The sequence below is a fragment of the Euleptes europaea genome, chromosome 6 (assembly GCF_029931775.1).
Source record: "Euleptes europaea isolate rEulEur1 chromosome 6, rEulEur1.hap1, whole genome shotgun sequence".
NCBI lineage: Eukaryota > Metazoa > Chordata > Lepidosauria > Squamata > Sphaerodactylidae > Euleptes > Euleptes europaea.
The window spans coordinates 83,724,330-83,750,058 of NC_079317.1; the positions used below are offsets into that span (position 1 = coordinate 83,724,330).

The 25,729-nt window shown below is 40.2% G+C and overlaps 1 protein-coding gene across 1 annotated transcript; it reads left to right on the plus strand.

Moving 5' to 3' along the window:
- The first annotated feature begins 10,343 nt into the window (after nt 1–10,343).
- On the plus strand, nt 10,344–17,572 carry RNF141 (ring finger protein 141). Its single transcript, XM_056851565.1, has 5 exons — nt 10,344–10,546; nt 12,336–12,444; nt 13,371–13,552; nt 14,775–14,882; nt 17,380–17,572. Exons 1-5 carry the CDS (start codon nt 10,404–10,406, stop codon nt 17,528–17,530), a joined length of 693 nt encoding a protein of 230 aa, XP_056707543.1. The 5' UTR covers nt 10,344–10,403; the 3' UTR covers nt 17,531–17,572.
- The last annotated feature ends 8,157 nt before the right edge of the window (nt 17,573–25,729 follow it).

Genomic DNA, 25,729 nt, shown 5'->3' on the forward strand with positions numbered 1-25,729 from the left:
TAGCTATACCATCTTTGAATAATACCTTCTTCTACAAAGATGAACTGTGGCCCTTGCAATAATGCCTACACAATTCTCAAGTGTGTTCTATGTGGACAACAAGTGCCAGATATTTGTCTCGGATCGGCCTCAACTGAATTAAACAAGCCTTTCTATCTAGTTCACATATGTGACTGGTCACTTTCTTCCCTGTGTGGAACCCTGATCTTATGTAAGATTTCATAAACAATTCTCACTGTATAAACTTTGGCATGCCTAGAAACAGCACAAAAGCATTTTTATTGCATTGGCTGAAGTAAGTGCTTTTGCGATTGTAGAAACTGCTACTGGCTGACTCCTTCTACTGTTCATTCAGAGATTTCTCTACATGTTCTTGTAAATGGAAAATTCACATAGGAAGGAAAGAGTCAGGTTAACATAGGAGACACAGGTCTTTTATGCATGACTGTTTCACTCGCTGTCACCCCTCCAACGACTTCAGGTCTTTGTGTGGATTATGCATGCTGTTTCTGACTGTCAGCGGTCGCCTCACTCTCCCCTTGCCTTTCCCTGCATTTTGTCCACATTTTCAAATTTGAGATAAAACAGGTCCCTGAAAATGCAGGCAAAACACAGGGAAATGCTGGGGGAGAGCAAGGTGACTTCTAATCAACACAAAGACTTGAAGTTATCGAAGTGACAGTGAGTAAAACAGCCATGCATAAAAGACCACAGACACAAATTGTTTTATCCAGCCATTCAAAGAAAATTTTCCTAAACACTCAAGCTTCCTTATCTTCACTTTCTTGAGATTTTCCAGTAATGTAACAAAACCCGAATTGTAGTCCAAACCTGAAAAAATACAATAGAAACAAATGGGAATTGTAAGATCTTCTCCTTTACAGCTGTGTTCCTAAACATTACATTGTCATATTTACTACAATGTTTAATTAAGTACACAGAACATAATGTATTAAAAACTGATATGTTGCCAAATTCATGTTCATCATGCCACAACAGAGCATTTTATTTTATTTACTATATTAACTACAATCATGTTCATCCTTCTGCAACAGACCATTTAATTTTATTTACTAAATTAACTACATAATTTTCTATAAAGCTTAGCAGGCAGAAATATCTGGACACTTATTATCTGCAAAACAAATCTGGATCACAGTTGTTATGGTAGTTTCTCTCAATGAACAATTAAATAAATAATTATGGGAAATTATTTGTCGTGTTATATGGGTATCTTCTTTAAAAGCCCAAGGATGATAAATTTAAAAATAGGCTTATACCATTGGTCAAAGGCCACATGTCAAGATACAGTAACTAATCCAATAGTGATAAATCTGGCCACTCATGTTAACTTTTGCAATAGCTATATTTACTCAAAAGTAAACTATGTTTAGAAAGCAGGACTCCTTAGTAAGCGTATGTAAGATTTCGGCCTTAAAAATCTTTCTCTTAAAATACTATTTCATTTTTATTAGAAAAGATTTCTACAGCTAAAATACATAAGGCAGAAATCTCCTTTTCTTAACAAGTAAATTAATACTTGCTACACACAGCAATATTAAGCTGAGGTAAAGTAACATTTCAAATAACACTGTGCTAAAAGCTAGTCAAACATAGAACTGATTTTTAAAAAGGGGAAAAATTATATCACTGAACATCCACTAGACTTCACCAGGAATTAGCTACATGGTATATAGGACTGTCAAGATTGCAAAAAAATACAATACAGTCAATCGATTGTAAAACATGATTGCTCAACAGGATATCCTGTCTTTCTTTAAATTATTTTTATTTATGTTTGTGACATCTAGGTCTGTGCAATGTCAATCACTCTGATGCACAATGAGGCTTATGTAGTATCAGCCACTAGACAGTCAAAGCAGTGATAATTATATATCTATTTCCAAACTTGGCCATAGAGTGCAGAACAGAACAAATGCACAGAATGGGACCAGGCACATAAAAGGGAGTTAAAAAAATTATTTTAAGTCTTAAAAAGTGAGGACGGTTTAACGCCCCCACCCCGGGAGAAGTGTGTTTTCTTGCGTTCACATCACAACATAAATGCAGACTGAGATCTCACAAAATCACTCATGCATTATAAAAGGCAGGAAGCTAGAAATGTGGTTGTAAATCACTTTCTGAATGTCCATTGATCAATTAAATAAACCTGATATAAATGTATTCAAAACTATCTTTTTCACTTGTGAAACCTGCTATCTGTCCATTTAGAACTACTTTTGTGTAACACATATGCAGAGAGGGGCTGAAGTGTACTTTAAGTGGCATGTATTAATGCATCTAAATGCATCAGGAAATCCCTGATGTAGGGTTGCCAACTGCCAGGTAGTAGCAGGAGATTTCTTGCTATTTCAACTGATCTCCAGCCAATAGAGATGAGTTCACCTGGAGAAAATGGCCACTTTGGCAATTGGACTCTATGGCATTGAAGTCCCCCCTCCCCAAACCCTGCTCTCCTCAGGCTCCGCCCCAAAAACCTCCCGCCGGTGGTGAAGAGGGACCTGGCAACCCTAACCTGGAGATCTGCTGCTATTTCAACTGATCTCCAGCCAACTGAGATCAGTTCACCTGGAGAAAATGGCCACTTTGGCAATTAGACTCGATGGCATAACTCAATTAGACCCTCCCCTCCTAGGGTTGCCAGGTCCCTCTTCACAACCGGCGGGAGATTTTTGGGGTGGAGTCTGAGGAGGGCGGGGTTTGGGAAGGGGAGGGACTTCAATGCCATAGAGTTCAACTGCCAAAGCGGCCATTTTTCTCCAGGTGATCTGATCTCTATCGGCTGGAGATTAGTTGAATTAGCAGGAGATCTCCAGCTACTACCTGGCAGTTGGCAACCCTATCCCCTCCCCAAACCTGTCAGGTCCCTCTTTGCCACCAGCAGGAGGGTTTTTTGGGGGCAGAACTTGAGGAGGGCGTGGTTTGGGGAGGGAAGGGACTTCAATGCCATAGAGTCCAATTGCCAAAGCGGCTATTTTCTCCAGGGGAACTGATCTTTATCAGCTAGAGATCAGTTGTAATAGAAGGAGATCTTCAGCTAGTACCTGGAGGTTGGCAACCCTATTTAAAAAGAGACCTAACAATTGAAAACAGCCAAATACAACAATTTAACAAGCACATAAAACAGAGCAGAACACTACGATTGAAATAACACAGCAGTAGAGCATTCAGATAATGCAGAAAGCAACAAGGTTTTTAACCAGGAAGGCCAAATGCTCTTCCACATAAAAGTGCTTTGGCCCAATAGAAAAATACCACCAGTGATAGACCTTTACATCACTTCCTAGCATAACTAAGCACTTCTGCATCCTGAATATTCATCCAAAAAATAAATAATCTAATTTAATTTACCCCTTGGAAATCATCACCTACAGGAAATACCTGAAACGACTATACAAAGAATAATTGGTTCCATCCCTAGAACATGGCAGTTGCTGACATTAATTTAATAACAACATCAGTTGTATTCCCACACTTGGGCTACAGATGTTTGTTGACCTTTATGAAAAGGGGGAGGCTGGACTGTGTACTTTCTTCAGGAAATACGCAAGATCGTTAAATCAAAACGTTAAGCCAAGTTTTGTCTCAAATACAGTATTTTGAATGTAACTCTACAAGAGTTGCCACAATTACATCTCCAATCGTCTTACCATGCTTCAGAGTATATCATAGGTTTGCAAACTATGTTCCAAGAAAGCTTTGGAATTCCTTGGAGCTTGTCATGATTTCATCTATGAGAATATCAGCAGTGGCGAACAAGCTTCTGTGAAAGATAGTTTGTCTACCACTACTGATCATCCTGTGCAATGGTCAGCTGTAGAGGAGCATAAAATAATGGGTAACTCAGGAAATGATGCCATGTGCACTTAGAATATTTCCCAGAATCCTTTGCAGCAAGCAGGGGTTTCTTCACAGAAATGCCAATTGGATAAAGTTCCCTGAAATGCAATGCAAATGATCCAGTGTGTTTCACTGTTTATATTTCGGTTCAGTTCTCAATTGTACTTCTTACTTTTCATATTCCTATTCTTCTTGTAATATTATGTATAACTATAATTTGAAATAATTGTTTATAATGGCGCAGAGTGGTAAGCTGCAGTCCAAGCTCTGCTCACGACCTGGGTTTGATCCCCACGGAAGTTGGTTTCAGGTAGCCAGCTCAAGGTTGATGCAGCCTTCCATCCTTCCGAGGTCTGTAAAATGAGTACCCAGCTTGCTGGGGATAAAGGGAGATGACTGGGGAAGGCACTGGCAAACCACCCCACAAAGTCTGCCTAGTAAACGTCAGGATGTGACGTCACCCCATGGGTCAGGAATGACCCGATGCTTGCACAGGGGACCTTTACCTTACCTTACAACTTAAATATATTGTTATATCTGTATTTTGCTACTTCATCCAAGAGTTCAGAACAGTATTGTATCGTTACTGCTATCCTGTGAGGTAGTTTAAGCTGAAAAATTAAGACCACCAAGGGAAATTCATAGCGAATTGCAATTTGAATAGTTATTTCTCATAGTCACACCCCAGTCATATGGAGGTGCTCCCAGATGCTGGTTTTAAGAAGTATTTTTTGTTTTGTTGTTGCTTTGCTAATGCTATGCAAGAAATAGCAATACACAGTCCTCACACAGAGTAATTCCTTATTCAAAAGCATACTAGAGAAACTTCATTTACCGCTTGCTCCCCCTTTATCTAGAGCACTTATGGCTGAACCTGGGAGAACTACAACCCAGCCTCCTCCACCCTGCAAAAAAGCACTCAGTGCTTTTCTGCTGCTCAGGAAGGGGAAAAGTCACCCTTCCTTCAAAGTTCCTGCTCTTTTGCTAGCATAGTGCAAACATTGTGCACTTAACCTATCTCAGCAATGTGATAAATTAGTTCGCATAACAGAATTCAGAATCTATTTTCCCTGCTCTTGTAATTGCTTCAGTTAACCATTAGTTAAGAAAAGGTGTTGCAAGACTAACCAAGAGATTGCCAGTAGAATCTTACAGAAAGAAAGACAGAAAGACAGAAATGTAAACCTCTAGTGCACTACAGAAAATGTTTCCCATGTTCCAGACAAAATGAAACTGTTTACATGTGATAAAGACCATGAAAATGCATTCAACTGAGCAACTAAATTAAGGCAATTCCCTACCTCTAGCATAGAGATGTGTGGCCTTGTGTGGATGAGATGGTATGCTTGCTAGGGTAAAGAGATTAGAAAAGGAGCTGGTTTAGCACAATTACTGGTGCAAGATAGAACAAGAATGTTTCATCAAATAGTGGTAAACACTGGATCAAAGCCAGTGGATGCCAATTCAAAAGATGCAGTAATATGAAAGAATCAAAATTAGTCAGACCTTGTGACCTAACTGAAGGTTTGTTTTACGGATGACAAGGGTATCAAGAAATGGGAGTTTACCCTCAATTTCCTTTTCCATGGTAAACTGAATGTTTGGATGGATATTATTAAGATAGGTCACAAGGTCTACCGGAAACCAACTCACACAGATCGCTACTTACACAAAAACTCCAACCACCACCCCCGACAGAAAAGAGGAATAATCAAAACATTAATGGACCGTGCAAGACGGATCTGTGAACCACAGTTTCTCAAGGAAGAAACTAATCATCTAAATCACGCACTGCTAGCAAACGGCTACTCCAAGAATGAAATCAGAAGGGCCATTAAACCAAACAAAAATCAGAAAACTCAAGAAAAACAGTCTCCCATAGGAAAGGTATTCTTGCCATTTATTAAAGGAGTCACTGATAGGATGGAGAAACTTTTGAAAAAACATAACCTACAAACAGTGTTTAAACCCACCAAGAAAATACAACAAATGCTACGATCAGCAAAAGACAAAAGAGACCCCCTCACCTCTGCAGGAGTATATCGTATACCTTGCAGCTGTGGAGAAGTTTACATCGGGACCACAAAACGCAGCATACAAACAAGGATAAAAGAACATGAAAGATACTGCAGACTTGGCCAACCTGAGAAATCAGCAGTGGCTGAACATGGACTGACACAAACAGGACACAGGGTCTTATTCCAAGACACTGAAAGACTGGACAATTCTACCAACTATTTTGTCAGATTGCACAGAGAAGCCATTGAAATTCATAAACATCAGCACAACTTAACAGAAAAGAGGAGAGTTTAAGAATGAATAAGGCTTGGCTTCCTGCCCTGAAAAACCTCCAGACTGACAAAGACAACATTCAACAATAGCCATACAGATTAGCTTTGGATTACACACATTAACAGATCACTTCAGGATACAATGGTTCCATATTAACATACCATACCCTCATTAGCACATTATCTTGATACTTACAGGACAATACTTTTGCAGAACAATACTCAGCTCAAACCCAACCCCTTTCTGACTATATATTACTCTTCCTACACCCTTGACACTGAGAGACACTGTCCTTCAGTGTTACTACTCTGAAGATGCCTGCCACAGTTGCTGGCGAAACGTCAGGAAAGAAAATTCCAAGACCACGGTTACACAGCCCGGATAACCTACAAGAACCAATGAACTCTGACCGTGAAAGCCTTCGACAATATTCAGAATGATAATGTTCAGTTTTTGGGGGAATGGGAGCCTTGGAGAATGTATTGTGAAAATCAATTTTCAATGGGTCCATTTAAAGGATACTCTTTGACCTAATCCCATATTTATATCTTATATTGGTGCTATATTTAGGTATAGTTTTTTTAAAAAAATGTTGAATAAGATTATATTACTTAATAGAATGGTGGGATTAGTTCCGTCAGCAAAAGTTTATACAATTTATTTTTAGATGGAAGTGGATGAGGGGAAAGTCATATTGTTGAATTAGCAATATTATTAGAATTTTTTATTATTGTATTTATTACTTTTTAGTAATCGACTCATGTTAATATGCTATATTAAGAAAATAAAAAAAAATATTAAAAAAAGAAAGATGTTTGCTCCTCCTCCTCCGTTTTATCCTCACAACAAGCCTGTGGGTAGGCAAGCTTGAGAGAGAGACTAGTCCAAGAAAACCCAGCAAGCGTTATGACGGAGTGGGGATTTGAGTTTTGGGGGCGAAAACGCACGGGAGGTTTTGCCTTGCATTTCCCCCTCTCTAGATGCACATTTTTCCCATCTGAATTCTCAAAACTCTGCATGTTGGGGTGGGGCTTGTTGTTGAGATTTGAGAATTTGGATGGGGGAAATGTACATTTAGAGAGCGGCAAATCCAAGGCCAAAACCTCCCCCGTGCATTTTCGCCTCCTCGGCCCACAAATTTCCCCGTATTTTTGCTGAAACCATCTGGCAACCCTGGTGACGCATCTTGGCAGGGGCTCAAATTGCAGCCAAGCATCCACAAAACTGCATTTGGTCGGCGAACAGCGAACCGTTGTCCCAAAACAGGGTCCGTCAAAGCCAACGAGCGAAACGGTTCCCAACCGCCGAAAAGCCCAGTTTCGGTTGCTTAGCGACGACAAAGGGGCACGAGAACGGGGGGGGAGGGGGAGAAGACGTAATCGGGACGCGACGGGAAGCGAGCGGGCCCAGACGCCGTACCTTCGCGGCGTCCGCCCGCTTGTGGGAGGGAGCGGACGGGTGAAGTCCGAGGGAGGCGAAAGAGGGGCCTGCGGCTCGGAACAGGATGCCGGGGCGTTGGGGTGAGGCCGCTAGCGGAGCTTCCTCCCGCCGCGTCCCCTTCCCCGCCCTCCCCCACTCCCCCGCGGCCTGGCATCCCAGCCGTTGGCGGGAGCCTCTCCTCACGTGCCAGTGAACCCCCCCCCCGGTCCCTGGGGCCTCCCAGTCTGGTGCCTACTAAGTAGGACTCGCTGGCATCTCTTCTTCGCCCAGTTTGCTTGAATTGAGGGGCGCTGCTGTATGCGGGGGAGGAGGGGGGAGGAGGGGGGAGGAGGGGGGAGTGTCTTTCAGGGGAGGCTGGGGTGGGGGGCGTGGCGCCGTCGGGCCGGTGGCGGAATGGAGAAGCCGCCACGTGGAGGCCCTCTGGTCCCTGGCGTGCAGTAGTGGGCGGCGGGGCCCTGAAGCAGCCCACAGAGACTCATGCACTTCAGTAGTGTTGGAAAGAACACACGTGTGTGTGTGTACAGTGCCGTCAAGTCGCAGCCGACTTATGGCGACCCTTTTGGGGGTTTTCATGGCAAGAGACTAGCAGAGGTGGTTTGCCAGTGCCTTCCTCCGCACAGCAACCCTGGTCTTCCTTGGTGGTCCCCCATCCAAATACTAACCATCCAAATACTAATCCTGCTTAGCTTCTGAGATCTGATGAGATCAGGCTAGCCTGGGTCATCCAGGCGCGTTTGTACACGTGTGTTTATACATTCGCCGAGTTGTGCAAATGGGGCAGTTACTCGCTTCGGGACAAAGAGGCGCGTGGTGATTTATAGCACAGAAGGCAAGGGCTGGAAACTCGTTTCGGAGGAAGGGTTTAGGTGTGAACCCACGTTGGAGGCATTTCCTTCTTGCCTGGAAAAAAAAAAACCTGTTTTAACTTGGGGTGAAAACGCACGGGAGTTTTTGCCTTCTGCGGCGCTCTAGATGCGCCTTTCCCCCACCTGAATTCCCAAAGCTTTGCATTGGGGGCTTATTTTTGAATTTTGAGAATTTGGCTGGGGAAAATGTGCATTGAGAGAGTGGCAAATCTAAGGCAAAATCTCCCATGAACACATGAACACACATGAAGCTGCCTTCCACTGAATCAGACCCTTGGTCCTTCAAAGTCAGTATTGTCTACTCAGACCGGCAGCGGCTCTCCAGGGTCTCAGGCAGAGAAAGGTCTTTCCCATCACCTACTCGCCTAGTCCCTTTAACTGGAGATGCCGGGGATTGAACCTGGGACCTTCTGCATGCCAAGCAGATGCTCTACCACTGAGCCACAGCCCCTCTCCCGTGAGTTTTCGCCCCATGTTAAAACAGGTGTTTTTTTCCAGGCAAGGAAGAAATGCCTCCAACGTGGGTTCACATCTAAACCCTTCCTCCAAAACGAGTTTATAGCACTTGCATTCAGTGCTGTTTTGAAGTGCTGTTTTGAAGTGCTGTTTTGAAGTTGTACATAAACCAGCTGGGCTTCTATTATTTAGATACATGTCAGGTACTGTGTTGGTGTTTTTTCGTTTTGTTTTTTTGCATTTTGTATTTGCCTTGCAGTTTGTGGGGAGAACTAAAAGTTTTCCACAGGGATAGTTGTCTTGCAGGGTCATCCTAAGCACAGTTACAGCCTTCTAGGCCAGTTGCCTTTAACAGAAGGCTCCTTACTTAAGATAGCAGTCTGTTTCAGAAAAAATAAATAGGGGTCTTGAGGTACATTAAAGAGAAGCTACAATTGTAGCTGATGTAGCGGTTTTACTTCGACGTGAGTGTTTACATGTGACCACATCACTTCACACAGATTGGTAGTCTCATACTACGAAGTTACATTGGATTTGATTTCTGTCAGTTAAAATAAGAATTTTGCCTCAGTAAGAAGCTGTACATGTAATGTTCAGTCACTGGTGATTCTCAGTTATATCAAATAATTTCTACACTGTTGGCAAGCATAAGCAGCAATAAAGATAAGATTTTTGCAGATTGGACATAAGTCCAGCATTTGCTGTCAAAGTAAGTTTAAGAAATTATACAGAGTGAGTGCTCACAGTGAGTAGTGCTACTATAAATGGCCCTGTACTACAACTGTGAAATCCAGGAATTGGTGCATTGTTGTATGGCTGTTTATAAACTTAATCTTCACAGATTCATGTTTTTAGTCTTTTGACTATTGGCAGGTACAAAATCCATGTTCACCACAGAATTATGTTATGTCTGGAGTTCCTGAGATCAAATCCCAATGTCTTTAGATAAGAAGGTTTAAATAATGAAAAGTCAGGGTTTAGTTACAGTGTAAATTACAGTGTATTCTGCACCACACATATAATTAAGAGGCATTTTCCATGTCCAAGTTCTTGGTGGTGCTCTTCCACTCTAATAATCCATCATCAGTCTTTGCTGAGCACTGTTATTTTCTAGATGGCTTAACTTGAATTGATCCTGAAAATTCCCTTACCATTAAGAGGTGCTGAATTTCAGCCTACAAGAGTTTTAAATGACAGATTGCTGTGAATTATAGTAATTGATGTTGTATGTTACAGTTTTTGTGCATACAATGGAGATAAAGGTTTTGTGGGTATGTTAAACAAAACATATTTTCTCAGGATATTAACGTAATTTGCCCGGCTGCTTTTTGTGTGTGTAGCTAGCTAGCAATTTTAAAAGGTACGGGAGATAAGTAATCTGACTACTCCGTTTATACTAATATGGTGATTTTTAAATGTATTTATTAGAAACTTCCCAACTGAGTGAAGCTGCCTTTCTTCCTGAACATTGAGCTGAAGAATTTTATCATGGGCCAGCAACTCTCAAGCCAGACACACACAGTTATTAATAAGTTACCCGAAAAAGTAGTCAAGCATGTATCTCTGGTTCGAGAAAGTGGCTTCCTGACATATGAAGAGTTTTTGGGCAGAGTTGCTGAACTTAATGATGTGTAAGATTTCACTGTTTCTTTTTTACATAAAGTGCCAATGTTTAATACAGCATATGCCTAGCAGATTGCCAGGTTCAGGGAATTGATGCTGAATACTTCTGTTGAATGTTTAACCTGTGTACCTCCTTGTTGAAAGATCAAGCACTCTATTATAGAAGCACTGTAACATCTATGCTTGATATTAAACCCTATGTTTGATACAAAACCCATCACTCATTCACTCCACACACCCAAAGTATATTCCAGCCATTAATATTCACCTAGAATATGTGCATATTTATAAAATTTTGAAATGTTCATGTTTGTAAAATTCCATTAGGTTATCTGTGTTAGTATGATTCAAATCCAGTAGCAACAAGATATTTGGGGATAAGCTTTCAAGAGTCCAAGTGCCCTTCATCAGAGCTTTGCTTGTCCAAGCTCCCTTTCTCAGCTTTTCTACAGCAGATCAGCATGGCTACCATCTGAAACGGTGTTAGTATGGTACAGCAAAAACACCAAGACCTAAGGCAGGGGTGGGTAACGTCAGGCCCGGGGGCCGTATAAGGCCCGCGAAGTCATTTGGTCTGGCCCTTCATGGGTCCTGGCAGATCTCTAGCTCAGAAGGATTTAAGACTGGCGATCCGCCCCCTCCCGCAGACAGGAATAGCCTCTATTCAAGGCAGATGTGAGTTTGTTTTGGCAAGAAAAGGAACCTTTTCCCCCCTTGCAGAAGAGTTGTTAGCTATGGAGCTGCTAGGACCGCCCAAGAAACTGTGTTAACTTTTTCCCACCCGGGCCATGGAGAAATGTATTCCCTCTGTACTACAAGAGGGCTGGGGGCGGAAGTGGCGAATGGCCCGCGAATAATGTTACAAATATCCAAATGGCCCTTGGCGGAAAAAAGGTTCCCCACTCTTGACCTAAGGTTTCAAAGGCAACAGCCAACTTTACTAGATATTTGTTAAATGTTTGTAACACTTTTAGAACCCAGCTAGTGGCATATGTAATGGGGATAATTTCCTTCTCACGCAATTACATAAAACCCACAGGTCCTTAATGCTGCAATATGTACACAAAGTAAGGAGTCGCATTTCTTGAAAATGGCAATTAAGATAGTAAGTGCAAATAGGAGGAAATTTACAGCACTGCCCTAAGAATGTTTGCTGAAAAGTAACTGAGCTCATGGAGCTTACTCTGTGGAAACTGTGCTTAGCATAGCAGCGTTGATCGACAAGGACATTTAGAGGGGTAGCTTGAGGGGTAATTGCATCGGGTATGAATGGAGCATAAAAATATAGCAGAAAATCACTTTATCCTACATTCATTGTAATCACTTCAAAATAAATGTTCAGAAATTACCCTGTTCGAGATAATGGATATAGTTTTCCAGTGTTTGTTTTGAGGAAAAATTGTAAGAATAAAGCTAGGGCAACTGAGAGGAAAAGAAATAGATATTGATAGAAATACATCCTTGATTCATGTTGAAAGCTTAATTTTCATATTTTTTACTATAATATTGACAATTAAACATTGTCCCTTAACCAACAAGGTTAAGATGTGGGTGACACAAGTCATGTTTATTCTAGGAATCCAAACTAAGAAATTCTTCTTGAAATGTATATTCATTTTATTACACCCTGAAAAGCTCAACATAATATGCCAGAAAGGATGTAGGTTCCAGCACACAAATGATATCTTGAGTATCCTAAGAAAAGGAAAATGAATTATTGTCCCCAGTTGTAAATGAAACGGATTTGTGCTTGGAATGTCTACTACACTCTGTTAAATGAATATTACGTTATTTCAGGACTGCCAAGTTGGGTTCTGGTCAGGACAAGCATTTGTTATTTGAGGTGCAGCCAGGCTCTGACTCGTCAGCACTCTGGAAGGTGGCTGTTCGAATAGTGTGTACTAAGGTAAGTTTATCAAAGCCTTTTACTTTTACTTATTTTAAACATTTATTAGCTGCTTTTCTACCTTATAGAAACTCAAGGCAGCTTACAAATAAAATGCATGAAAAGCCACTGGTTAAAATCATTAATTTAAAACTGCTGGTAAGACTTTGTATTACTTGACAAAATTAACCTAAAATTTGAGATATTGTGCCTCACAGCCCATTCCTGAGGATTGGGCTGAAAGTGTAGTGGAGGCGGTGTAACCCCGCCGCCAGTGTAAGTGCAGTCTTATCATGGAATAACAGGCACTAACACTGGCGGCGGGGGCAGTTCCATCGGTGCCTGGGCGCCATGGAGCTGCACAGTGCTCCTCTGATGCCGCAGCCTCTCTGGGACCTAAATCCCAGAAGAAAAATGCGGCGGGGGGGGGGGGCGTTCCCAAGGGTGGAGCTGACTAGTCAGCTTCCTAAGTCCCTCCAGCCCGGGAATGCCCCTTCCAGCAACAGAGTTGCTGCGCCAGGTTTTTTTGGTGCCACATCACTGTATTCAATGGGGCTTTCCCCCTCATTTTTGTTTTGTTTTTTAAAAGGCCTTTTTTAACCTTGCAGTGGCTGGGAAACCACTTTGGAGGCACTGCGGCAGTGCCACGGCCAAGCATCCCCGGCTGCTGCAAGGCTCAAGAATGAGCTGTCATCCTAGCTAAGAAAAAAAGTGCAAATTCTGTGAAAAAACTAGAAAGTTATCCAAAGGGAAACTAAAAAGATGACTGATTGAATTATAAGGTTATTCTAAACCATGATGCTGTGGGAAATCCCTCATGGTTACTTTGTGCATCTTAATCTTTTAGAACCGTTGGTTCATGTCTTCTTTGTGTGTATTTATATAATTAATATCGGGAACAGATGAAACTATTTAAAAATTGCTAAGACAGCTTTTTGTATATTTAGATAAACAAGACAAGTGGCATTGTTGAAGCGTCAAGAATCATGAATCTGTATCAGTTCATTCAGCTTTATAAAGATATCACAAGTCAAGCGGCGGGTGTTCTTTCTCAGAACACTGACTCAGAAGGAGCTGCAGAGGATCTGTCATCTGTTTCATCTTGTCAGGCCAGCATTTGGATGGGAAGGTATTTCAGTACAATGAGAGGGAAGTTTCTGTTGGAACTTGAACAAAAAATCCTTTCCTGTGTGCCTCGGCTTTGTATATTGAAATGTAATCTGTATAAACAGAGCTTTGGTGTTCCACAGTATTCTTGACTGCAAAATTTACCAGCCGTTTAAAATGGTGGGCTTTCCTTTTCAAAACTTTTCTTTGGTCACAGTGACTTTTCCTCTAGATATGACCTGTTCTTCCACCTGTTCCCTTGACTGTGAAGGCATATGTGCATATATCTTGTTGGAAATCGTGTAGGGAATTTGTAAACTAATGATGGCCCTTTCCAACTCTGATTCTATAAAAACATCTGTTGCTGGAAACTGACCCTCCCCCAAGCTAAACAAGTGTTCTGTTTGGTGCTGTGTGATACGCCTTCCTGAATCTTAGGTTCACTTACATATTCTGGAAAGCACAGACCATATAACACTGAAAACATCAAACTCTTTAGTAGTGTACGATCATATGCATCATAGCATACTAACTGTGGATAAATTAGTCACATTTAAATAGTCCTTGAAAATGCTGTATTTGTCTACAGAATTCTCATTCTCTAATGCTGTAGATTCCTGTGTTGATATTTTCATATTGCACATTTTGAGAGTGAGTAAAACCTTGTCTGAAGCATTTCATTCATTCCAAAAGAGAGAATATTTCATAGGAGTTTATTCAGTGTGCCCCCAAATTTCTAGTATTTGTTTTGGAAATGTTAAAAAGTCTGGTGCGGGGGTGACAGTTTTCTTCCCCCTCCCCGCCCCCCGCCAGGTCTTCAGATCTTTATTCAGGTATCACAACAAATTAAAGTTTGATCAAATGTGGAAGTTTTCAGTCATGCTCATTCAATCATATAGGTTGTAAAAATCTAAATGAATTTAAACCAGTTGGAGAAACAGTTACAGCTCTGTTTTTAGTGGCTTTGTTCCACTCATTACCAATTATATTTTGGCATCTGAACATTCTCTTGGAAGGCCTTTAAGTGACGCTGATTTAGAAGATTTGGGGAAAAAAACATGAACTAACTCGTACGTGACATCCTGTTTTGCAAATAAAGGGGGGGGGGAACAAGACTGAAGTCAACACCTGGCATCTATAAACTATTGTGTTATAGGTGGGCACTGTTGAAAGATGCTTAAATGTTATTCTGTCTGAGTTCTGATCTGCCATGATTGTGAATAATTGTGCTCTCTGCATTGTAGGGTGAAACAGCTGACTGATGAGGAAGAATGTTGCATCTGCATGGATGGACGCGCTGATCTGATCTTGCCGTGTGCTCACAGCTTTTGCCAGAAATGCATTGATAAATGGTAAAGTGCCTGAGACAGGCCGCGTGACTGCTTTATGTTGTGAAATGATCCTTTGACGTGTTTGGCCCAATTCCCTATAATAAAGGAACTGGTGGAAATAAAATGGTTCTACCTTCCACTGAAATTAAAAGAAAACACATCCTGGCCATGCCATTGGGAAGATACTGATTGTGGCAGGTATGTGGGCTATGGAGTGATTTTGTAAGGGCCGCAGGCAAACTCAATTTTGGGGGGAAAGGTGGTTCTGTTGGTGGGTATTTCCTTACTTGGACTGGTCTGTCTCTTTTTTTTTAATAATATTTTTATTTTTATAAAACTTAAACAACATTCAACTATCAATGTAAGCATCAAAATGTAAATTCTAATAAACAATTGTTGAAACTACATATTTATATACTTAAAAGTAGAATCTAAAGACTTCCCCTACCCTCCCTCAATCTTTTCATTTATTTGTAATCTCCTTAGTATCAAAATTTAATCCTAATATTATTACAAACATTCATAAAATATTTTTTACTTATTGTTTAACCTTACTCATAATCTAAGTATGTACTGCTTCACTTATCTATATTAAAATAAAAAGAAATTGAAAACAAAAAATTGAAAAGAAAAGGGAAACAGAAATAAAATAAAAAACACTACTTTTTATAGTTTAAAAAAGGATTAAATAGTAGGTACTTTTCTTAACTTCAGGTCTGTCTCCGTTACAATGAAAGGGAGCACTATCATGATGCATACCTAGCCTGTTCCTGGTGATAATAAAGGGTCTGTGTAACTAAATGGGAGGAAATAAATTTTCCATTTAATACTGTCTGAAAACGTAGTTCATGTTATGGCAGCATCACTCCGCCCCTGTGTAGGTATAAATAAGTCTTTAGATAGATAATACAACATTCCAAAGGGGGGGTCTTGCTTTTTTAAAATTTAATGTAAAGCTGCTGCAAAACCTTAAAAATGACAGTCTCGCTAAGATGCACTGAATCAAGAAATTACTAGAAAATGTGATGAATAAGTTTTATCTATAACTAATGGTGGCTTGTGCATTACTCCTACCTGGGGGTTATGTCTTTGCTTAGCAAAACTGTATCAAGGGACAGAATTATTTGTTTTTCTGGTCTGTAGTCCAAAGCAAGTTTGACTTGTTCATATTACAAGCTGTGTGTGTTAAGTGCCGTCAAGTTGCTTCCGGCTCATGGCAACCCTATAAATCAATATCCTCCAAAACGTCCTATCTTTGACAGCCTTGCTCAGATCTTGCAAATTGAAGGCTGTGTCTTCCTTTATTGAGTCAATCCATCTCTTCTTGGGTCTTCCTCTTTTCCTGCTGCCCTCAACTTTTCTTAGCATGACTGTCTTTTCCGGTGACTTGTCTTCTCACAATGTGACCAAAATACGTTAGCCTCAGTTTAGTCATTTTAGCTTCTTGGGTCAGTTCAGGCTTGATTTGATCTATAACCAAATGATTTGGTTTTTGTTTTTTTTTACAAGCTAATCATTAGCAAATAGTAATCTGAGCAAACATTTTACATGTGCTGGTTTCTGGAAATTAAAGTTTAGAATCTTGTTATGCCTGTTTTAAATGACTGCAGCCCAACTGCATGACAAGCTAAGCATATTACAAGCTAAGCATTAGCAAATGGTCGGCTGGGCAAACATTGTACATATGCTGGTTTCTGGAAATTAAACTTTAGAATCTTGTTATGCCTGTTATTTAAATGAGTGCAGCCCAACTGCTTGTCTGGTAGGATTATAAAGATAAACGATATTGCCAATTCCACTTGAAAACAGAATGGAATTCTGGCAATCTCTGGCCCTTTGGGGGGCAAAAACAGTAATGGAACTCTGTTCTGTTAGAATTTGGGTGTTGTGATTTGCAAGATGAATGTGATTCATGAGTGTGCCATGGTAGTAAAGCACTGTATTGTATTATCTTCTAAAGATAATGTCTCAGGCAATAAATACCAGTATATTCAGTACTGCTGAAGACCTCATACCAGAGGCATTGTGTTCAGTTGGTAGAACCATAGTATAAGAAGGATGTTACCCTGGGAAAGATCCATAGTGCTACAGTTGTGATTAGAAGTCTAGAAATAAGACAAAAAGGCTGAAGGAAGAAAGGTGGTTCTTCAGGAATGTGTGGACTCTTATTCACCCTATTCTCTGAATGCAGGATAAGCCATAGTTTTAGTTTGCAGGAGGGTAGATTTAAGTTGAGTAATGAAAAGGTTTGCAGTTATAAGATAAGAGGGCGTTCTTATCTGGCAGTACTGAATTCTTCTTCCTTGGTGTCTTTTTAATAAATCGCTTATAAGCAATATATTAAGGACATGCAAGGCATTATGATTTGCCTTAAAGATAATGCAGTTGCAGTAGTTCATCTGTTCCAGCCACTCACCCAAGCTTCCATTAGTCTTATATTGTATCTTGAAAGAAGGTGGTTTTGAGCGTCTTCAGTACAATCTTGACACCCCCCTCCTTTTCTGGCTTCCTTATACAGGAGCGGCCATCACAGAAATTGTCCGATATGTCGTCTGCAGGTGACAGCAGCAAATGATTCCTGGGTGGTATCAGATGCACCTACAGAAGAAGATATGGCTACCTACATACTCAACATGGCAGACGAGGCAGGCCAACCTCACAGGCCATGACCCTAGCAATATTCCATAATCACAAAATGTCTTTAAGATTTCACTTTCATTGTTCCTCTTTGTTTGGTCATGGTATTGGGTTTAAATAAGCTAAATTCATGTTCTTTAAAAGTGAACACTAGTGTATGAGCCAGTTTACATGCCTTCATAAATTTTATGTTAATTTATGTCTGTTGCAGAGGATACATTAAGAATTTACTTATATTTTATGAGACGCTGTAATATCTGGTTATTTTATTTTGACCATTGCTCTTCTGTGACGGCTTGCAATGAAATTGCCTGTCGTTATAGAAAATGTAAAACTAACCTGGATAATTATTTGAGGGCCTGTTGTCTAACCGCCACACTAAGAAGCAATCCTTTTTCCTTAATTCTTCTATATGCAAGAACATGTGGTTCTGCTTGCATGAATAAGAATGACTAGAATTCCAGTTTGAATTTTCAGTCTCATCTATTGCCCCCTAGTGGTAAATTGTCACCACTTCTAGCGTTTACATGTTGCGTAAATCATGATTTGTTGCTGTGTTCTTGTAAAAAAAAAAAGGCTGTTCTAATGATTAGCTGTTCACTTTTTTTCAAGAAGAAACAATCTTCTAGGCAGGTCTTAATAACAGTAAAAAGTCTCCTTTAAAGTCCACCTCCATGATCAGCATTATACATTCTATATATTATTGATCACAGAAAACCCAAAAGCTTTGTTTCCAATTAAACAGCATAATATCTGGGTAAAACTATCCTGTGATATTATATGAGTCTGGCTTCTTTTAGCTGCAGTGTAACTAAGAAGACAGATATTTAAAGCAAATCGATGGTGCTTGATTTGTTTCTACAGTATGCTTTCCTGTAATAGGAATATCTATATATTTCTCAAATGTGGGCAGTTCTGTGGCTATTTAAATCCAGAGATCAGGCCCACATTGACATAAAGAAGATTTTTCTCCAAACTTGGGAGACCCCCAGGTTTGCAGAAGGATTAAAACATATGGAAAATGTATGGATTTTTCAAATCTCTCCCTCTCCCCCCCCCCCAGGAAACAAAGCTGTTAGTGCCTGCGCAGAACTGCCGCCTCTCCTCAGTAGCCTCTGGAGGAGCTGCTGGCGGAAGTGCGGCTGGCAGAGGAGGAGGAACTAATGCCAACACTGTTGCCTTTCCTCACCAGCCTCTAAGGATGGGGAGGGAGAAAGAAGCCAGGAGCTTCTGGGTTCATCTCCAGCTGCAGGCAGAGTCCAGGAGTCATGCTGGGCGCGGCCTCACCAGCGGTGGAGTCCAGGAGCTGCGCCAGGCTCAGCAGCTGCAGGCTCTGTGAGGTGCATGAGGCCCAGCCATGCCAGCAGACTTGGGGAGCCGCGTCGTGTCTAGCCGCGGTGGCAGACGCCAGGAGCCCCAATGGGTTTGGCTGCAGTGGGAGACCCCCAGAAGCTGTACCATCCTGCACCAAAGCAGTTGCAGACGCCGCAAGGACAGTGGGGCCCAGCCACAGCAGTGTCAGACTCCAAGAGCATCGCGGGGGTCCAGAAGTGGCTGCAGCAGTGACAGGGAGCTACACGGGGATCAGCGAGCAAGCGGGTGGGAGGATGGGATCCCTCCCGAGTGTTGTGGGGCCCCCACTTGTTTTGCTATAGGGCATTTTTTCACAGCCCAAATAATGTACTTTCAATCCACTTTCAATGCACGTTGAAGGTGGATTTTACTGTGTGAGCTGGCAAAATCCACTTGCAAACGATCATTAAGGTGCAGTGAAAGTAGATTGAAAGTGCATTATTTGGGCTGTGTGAAAGTGCCCTTAGTGTCTTACAGAATTCCCTATCATTTGTTCTTGGGCCCGTCGGTGTACAAAGTTTCCTATGTTAATTGAGTTTGTACTTTTAAAAGTCTGTCTGCACCGTGGTGGGAAAAACTGGCTTGAAATCTTGTTTTGTGGGAGAGGAATCTAGTGATAATTATTTCTAGAGGTGGTCGCTGTGATATTTATGACTGCCTAATATCTACGGATTTCCATTCTCATGAAAGTCTGGCGGATTGCATCAAGCCTGTGCATTTCAGAACCATTTTTGTGGAGCTTATTGAATTCAAGTGGTACTGAGTTAAAATATGGCAGAAATAATTCTCTTCTTCCTCGTATGATTTGGCTTGCCAAGGTGAAGTTTTAGACAGCAGTTTGTTACTGACAAACACCATGAGAACTCATGCTACACTGAAATAATTCACTTGCTGCAATTTGACTTCAAAGTAGACATTAGAGAGGACATGAAACTTTATTGTATTTCCCCTGATGATGTGTCTTGGGGATTAGTATTATTGGGTAGAGCACTTTGCATTTTAAGCAAAATAAACCATTATTGGTTTTTCTTTTCCATTTAAGGATGGTTTTGGATCCAGTTAAAGGGGCTAACTACTACATTTTTATAAGAAAGTAATACAGGTGATTAAATTTGCAAACTGTGTTTGTTTTTTAATGACAAGTGTTTATGTTAGAAATCCTGAATGCCTGCTGGATTGATGTGGAGAAGTGAGAATTTTTAAATTATGGCACATGCGTGTGTATGTGTGTATACACCCATGTGCAAGCAGTTGTATAGCAGTAACATGAAAGCTTGTAAATATTTGTAAAGTGAATATGTTTGTAAACTTTATATTGTGTATAGCTTTTTAAATCTAATAAATTCACCCAGTGGTGTAAGTAGCGTAATGTGTGCCTTGTAAAGTATGTCCTGTAGCTCAGCCTTGCAAATTATTTAGGGAGTCACTCCAACATTTGTGTCAAGTCTCCCCTCCCTGCCACGATATGTTGCAGCCGTGCCTCCTTAGCATTAAAGATGGGTCCCTTTGAGGCTACAAGAGAGAAGAAACACTTCTGAGCATGTGAGACAAAATGGAGTTTAACATGTAAGGTGTTTGCTCATGGGTTGCTGACCCATGAGACAACTGCAAAGCTGCTGCAGCTTTAGGATATGTGTGTACCGCCAGTGGAAACTCGTGAATGGTTAAAAGCACCATCTAATTGTGTAAATCGGCAGTGTTACAGTATTGGAAAAGGAAAACTGATTAATTCGATAATGATTTTGGGTTTTTGAACTGACTTCTGAAAAAAAATCTTCAGTGACTGTTGCATTGCTGCTATTTAGAGCAGAAGAAATTTGCATTCAAGAAGTCTTTATTCTAGCACTAATGAGAATATTTCAAAACTTTTATAGACTGTTAATAGCTACAAGCCTTCCAATGTATATTGTTATGACCATTGTGCAATAAAAACATGGGGTTCTATCCATCCTTGTTGTTTCTTATATCAAGAACCAAGATTCAGTTGTGGCTACAGGAGCTTCAATTGCCTATACAGAAGACTGTTCCGCTTATTTTAATAGAACCAGTGCTCTCTAGATCTGAGCATTGGTGCTTAGCAAGCAAGGCTTAGACTATAATTCCGTTAAACAGCTGTATAACCAAAACTACCCACAAATTGAATGGGATTACCTGGATCTGTGATGTGCCCAAATAACCAGGTAATTCATGTTTAGGATACTTCCTGTCTGTGCTGAGACCCTTTCCATGTATCTTGTTGCTTGGGAAATGCACGGTTTAATTACTTGAGAGGGAATATGAACTTAATTCTTCCTGCTCTAATACTCATGACTGTTTCTGTACACAGAATTTTCTGTTATTCTACCTAAACTTCATGGCAATCATCTGAGCTAGATTTTCTTCTGGAACCTAAGATCATACCAACGTCACTGGCATTGTGTTTACGTTGCCAGCTCTTGTTTAAAAGTGTTTCAAACTCTGATGTGGATTTCAATGAGAACAGCTGTCCATTATAAGTATACAAAAGAAATCAAGGCAATGTATTTCTGAAGACATTTTTACTTGTGTTTTATGGAACATTCCTCATTGTATAGTACTGATTTTACATGCTATATATACTTTCAAATATTTTGTCATAAAAATACATACATATTCAAGTTCCTTTTTAAATAAGGAGCTAAGCTTCATATTTGCTTTTGAAATAAACTTTAAATCAGAAAAAAAAGAATTAGCCTAATGAGCATCAGAGAGCCAGCATGTATGCTTTTGCCTTTTTGCTTCAAAGGTAGGAAATATTAAAACATCAAACAAATCCTTTTCACATTAAATGATAGCAGTTCGACTACAGCCTCAAAATAATCCAGCTAGAAAAAGGTCTTCTCTTTTTTCCCACCCCCCACCAATACTAGCTTTTTAATGGTTGTCCATAGATAGAACAGTCTATGCCTCTGAAGTAGCTACTGTTACTGCTTCTAACATAACTACAGAAATCAATCATTTCATATCGGAGTGGAATGGCTTATAAGAGGCACTCCTTTAAATATTGAGCTCAAGTTTCATCAAATCACAGAAAGCAAATTAATGCTTTCAAATTTTTAAAATATTTTGCCATTAAAAGGCATGTTTCTTTGTTCTAAGTGATCACACAAAAAGCACTCAAGCAGGAAGTATAAATGTTTAGGGTACAGTATCCTGACCACTGCTCCAGAAACAAGTTATGGAGCTACCGAGGACCGCTGATGTCAGTATACTTTATCACATGTTCAAAATCAAAACGTCTCTTAGGTTGAACAGGCATCAGAGATACATAAGGGGCTTTCACTATAGTAATTGAGCTAGTGACAGGTTTATTTACCTAACATGTTGGGTGTACACTAATGGGCTGCTGTCGAAAACTTGTTTCTGACAAGCTTGAAGAAGGGGAAAATCCTTTTAAATCCAAAATGTCTGAAAAGACCCCTTTCTTTGGGTCATGAAAATAGAATACAGTTAATCCTGAGAAGTTCAGTCAAAACAGCATGAGAACTCAAATGATTATATTTTATAATAAAATAGTAGCAAAATAATTTCTAGTTAAAAACCATATAGCCAGTATAAAGTGCACAACTTCTGAACTTGTTTATATATACTATGACAGAGAACCAAAATGTTGAGATGGATTTCTTTGTATATGTTAATTCCATAATATAGTATTTCTAATAACTTAAAGCAAACCCATTTCAAACAATAAAAACAAATATGACTCAAAAATTCCTTAATATGGATCTTTTCAGTAGTGTTGAATGTTTAGCTGGCATCAACCAGAACCAGTGCCTTTTCTGTTCCCACAATAGAGAGAAGTTGGTGCTGGGGTCCCACAAGAATCGGTATTGGGGCTGGTGCTATTTAAGTTGTTCATAAATGATTTAGAATGAGGAGCGGGAACAAGCAGTGCAGTGATTACCTTTGGGATCACGCAAAATTATTCAGGATTGTAAAAACCAAGGCCAAAGGTGAATAATTCCAGTAAGATCTCCACAAACGGGGCTAGTACTTGACAATATGGCAAATAAAGTTCAACGTAGGTAAGTGTAAGGGTGTTGTACAGGAACAAAAAAAAAGCAACACAATTTAAAGTAGGGTCTGAACTGAGAAGGAAAGAGAACTTGGGGTCATAGTGGATAGCTCAATGAAAACGTCAACCTAGTGTGCTGCATCAATGGAAAAGGCAACCTCTACGCTGGGGGTTATTAGGAAAGGGATGGAGAATAAAACACCCAATATTATTATTCCCACACACAATAGATCTATGGTGCTACATCATTTGGAACACTGTGTGCAGTTCTGGTCACCATATTTCAAAACAAACAGCAGAGCTGGCAAAAGTTCAGAAGAGGACAACCAAGATGATGAGGGAGAGGGTAGGAGCACTCTTCTTATGAGGAAAGGCTGAAGAGTATGGGACTTTTCAGTTTAGAAGAGACCACTAATGGAAAAACAATTTTGCACAGGGTAGAGAGAGTGCAAAAGGAACTTTCCCCTGCCTCTCACACAATGCTAAATCTGTGGGACAACCATTGAAGTCAATGAGCAGTAGATTCAGGATGGAGAAAAAAGGAAACATCAGGGGAAGGCCTTGGCCTCTATGGAGGAACTGGTTGGCCCTGGTGAGGCAGGCTGCTGGACTGGATGGACCACAGGTCTGACCCAGCAGGGCTCTTCTTATTTTCTTAACAAAAAGTATATTACTGCATGCGTGGAATGATTTAACGAATGAGTAATATAGACAAAAACAAACTGCCTTATGTTCATCACAAGTCCCACTTAGGCTCCCTGAGGTGGTAAGGGAACCACCATCATTAGAAATCTTGAGGGGGCGCTGCAGGGCCATTTTAGTCACAAGGGCTTGGTAATGGGGTATAAACTGCAGACTTCTGGGGGGGATACATGGGGTTTATTTTATTGGTTTTAAATTCCATTGGTTGATTAAGACTTTTAAGCTGTGTTGGGCCACAAAGAAAAGCAGGATATAAATATTTTATTAAAATAAAAAAATAAATAACTCAAGATGCAGGGCTAGAAGAAATCACCTTTCCTAAGAAAGTTTGTTAGCTGCAAAATGATAGTAAACAAAACCAAAGAGAAACTTGAAGAAAGGGAAATTGGACCATAAAATTGGTTTTGTCGCTGGATCAGTGCAAGATACAAAAGCCTTGATTTCTAACCAAAAGTACAGGGTCCCCCTGAGCCTCTTCCACGCCAGCCTTCAGACTCTTGGGAAAAGCGAAAGAGTTAGCTAGCTATCATGCAACTATCATTTTGCCCCAAGGCAAGAAGAGAATAGTGGGGATGCACACAAGACAGTAGGACCTCATTTGTATGAATAAACTTGTTTGACCACATGCTGATAACGAGTGCCCTAGTACAAAGTTGGTAAGGAATGTGAATTCAAGAGGCCAAACTGACACCACCAGCTTTAGAACACATCACTGTATTTTGTGTACAAAATGCAGCTGGCATGGTTCATTTTAAAAGTACTCTATGTGAACAGTGTGTTTATACCATAAAGAAATGATGGGGGGGATTTCAAATCAAAATAGGAAAACTAGTTAACACATTTCACCAACGCATTTGTTTTGGGAATAAACTGGTCTGGACACAGTATTCCAAAATTTATCAATTCCAGAAAAAATCATACTTCCTGATATCAAGTCAGCCACAGGTAAACTACATTCACTTCTGTTTTGCTTGTGCAGCTATTAAAAAAATATGAGAAGCCATACAATCCTACTATTCCAAGTATTACTATGATATAGTTTGGCCATTAGCAATGAAAACTGAGTAATATGTAAGCAAGGCCAGTTAGGAACATCACACCAGCCTGCGTGGGGGGGAAGCTTACACAAGCTTAGACTCTGATCTGAGAGAGAAGATCAGCAGTTTTGAATCTGTGCACAGTCAGCAACTGTGTAATTTTTGAACTGATTTGAAAGAAGAAACTTAGGGGGCCTACAAGCAGGTTCGTGTGCTTTTGGGAACTAATGTTACCCTTCATATATTTTTATTTATTTAAAATATTTATCAGACACCTTTTTTCCTTACAGAGTTCAAGGTGGCTTACAATATTAATAAAATACACAAAATAGATACCATAAAAAACATAAAACCTAAAATTTTCAATGCTTGATCCCACTCTTAGCTCACCTTGTATATTTTAAGCAAACCAATACTCTTGTGATATGACAGGTCTCCAGTACTCTTCTCAATGGAACTGACCCATAAATATTTACCTTACAGAGGATAAATGTGAAACAAAACCTTCATTTTCAATGCTGCCTATTCAAAATCACCTCAGAATACAGTCCTCGAGACTTGTTACAGCATTCGTTAAACAATTAGGATAAGGTGCCCCCAACATCACCACAAATGTGACTAAATCAGCACATACATACATTCAGGATTGGTTTCAAGTCATCAAAAGATCTTAAAGTATTTTAATAAAACTACAAAATTTGCAGGGGAGAGATAAAAAAAATGTAGATAAATATGCTGAATACGTTTTCCTACAATGTACTTGTGGTAGTTCTTTGGTCACACTTTTATTTCCCTATAAAAAAAATCACAACAATTTTTGCCGTGTACATCGTTTGCTCTAATAATCAGGGATTAAAGTGCCACAGATATTTTGCTTGCCACTAAGACATGGCATGTGTGCTACCAGAAGCTGCTGTCCCCAAGTATTTTTGTTTGTTTGTTCCCTGACAGAATGTTATGTATCCTAGATGCAAACACTATAAATATTAGATTCAGAGTGCACTTTTAAATCCCATGTGCAGCATAAAGAATAGATTTGTGAGCCCCACATCAGAATATACGGAGCAGTCCAACCTCTATGCAGTGCTTGCAAAAACGGGATCTGC

Coding starts and splice junctions, on each gene's coding strand:
- RNF141 (XM_056851565.1), top strand. CDS start 10,404: ATGGGCCAGCAACTCTCAAGCCAGACACACACAGTTATTAATAAGTTA. Junction 10,547..12,335: donor GTTGCTGAACTTAATGATGT/GTAAGATTTCAC, acceptor ACGTTATTTCAG/GACTGCCAAGTTGGGTTCTG. Junction 14,883..17,379: donor CAGAAATGCATTGATAAATG/GTAAAGTGCCTG, acceptor TTCCTTATACAG/GAGCGGCCATCACAGAAATT.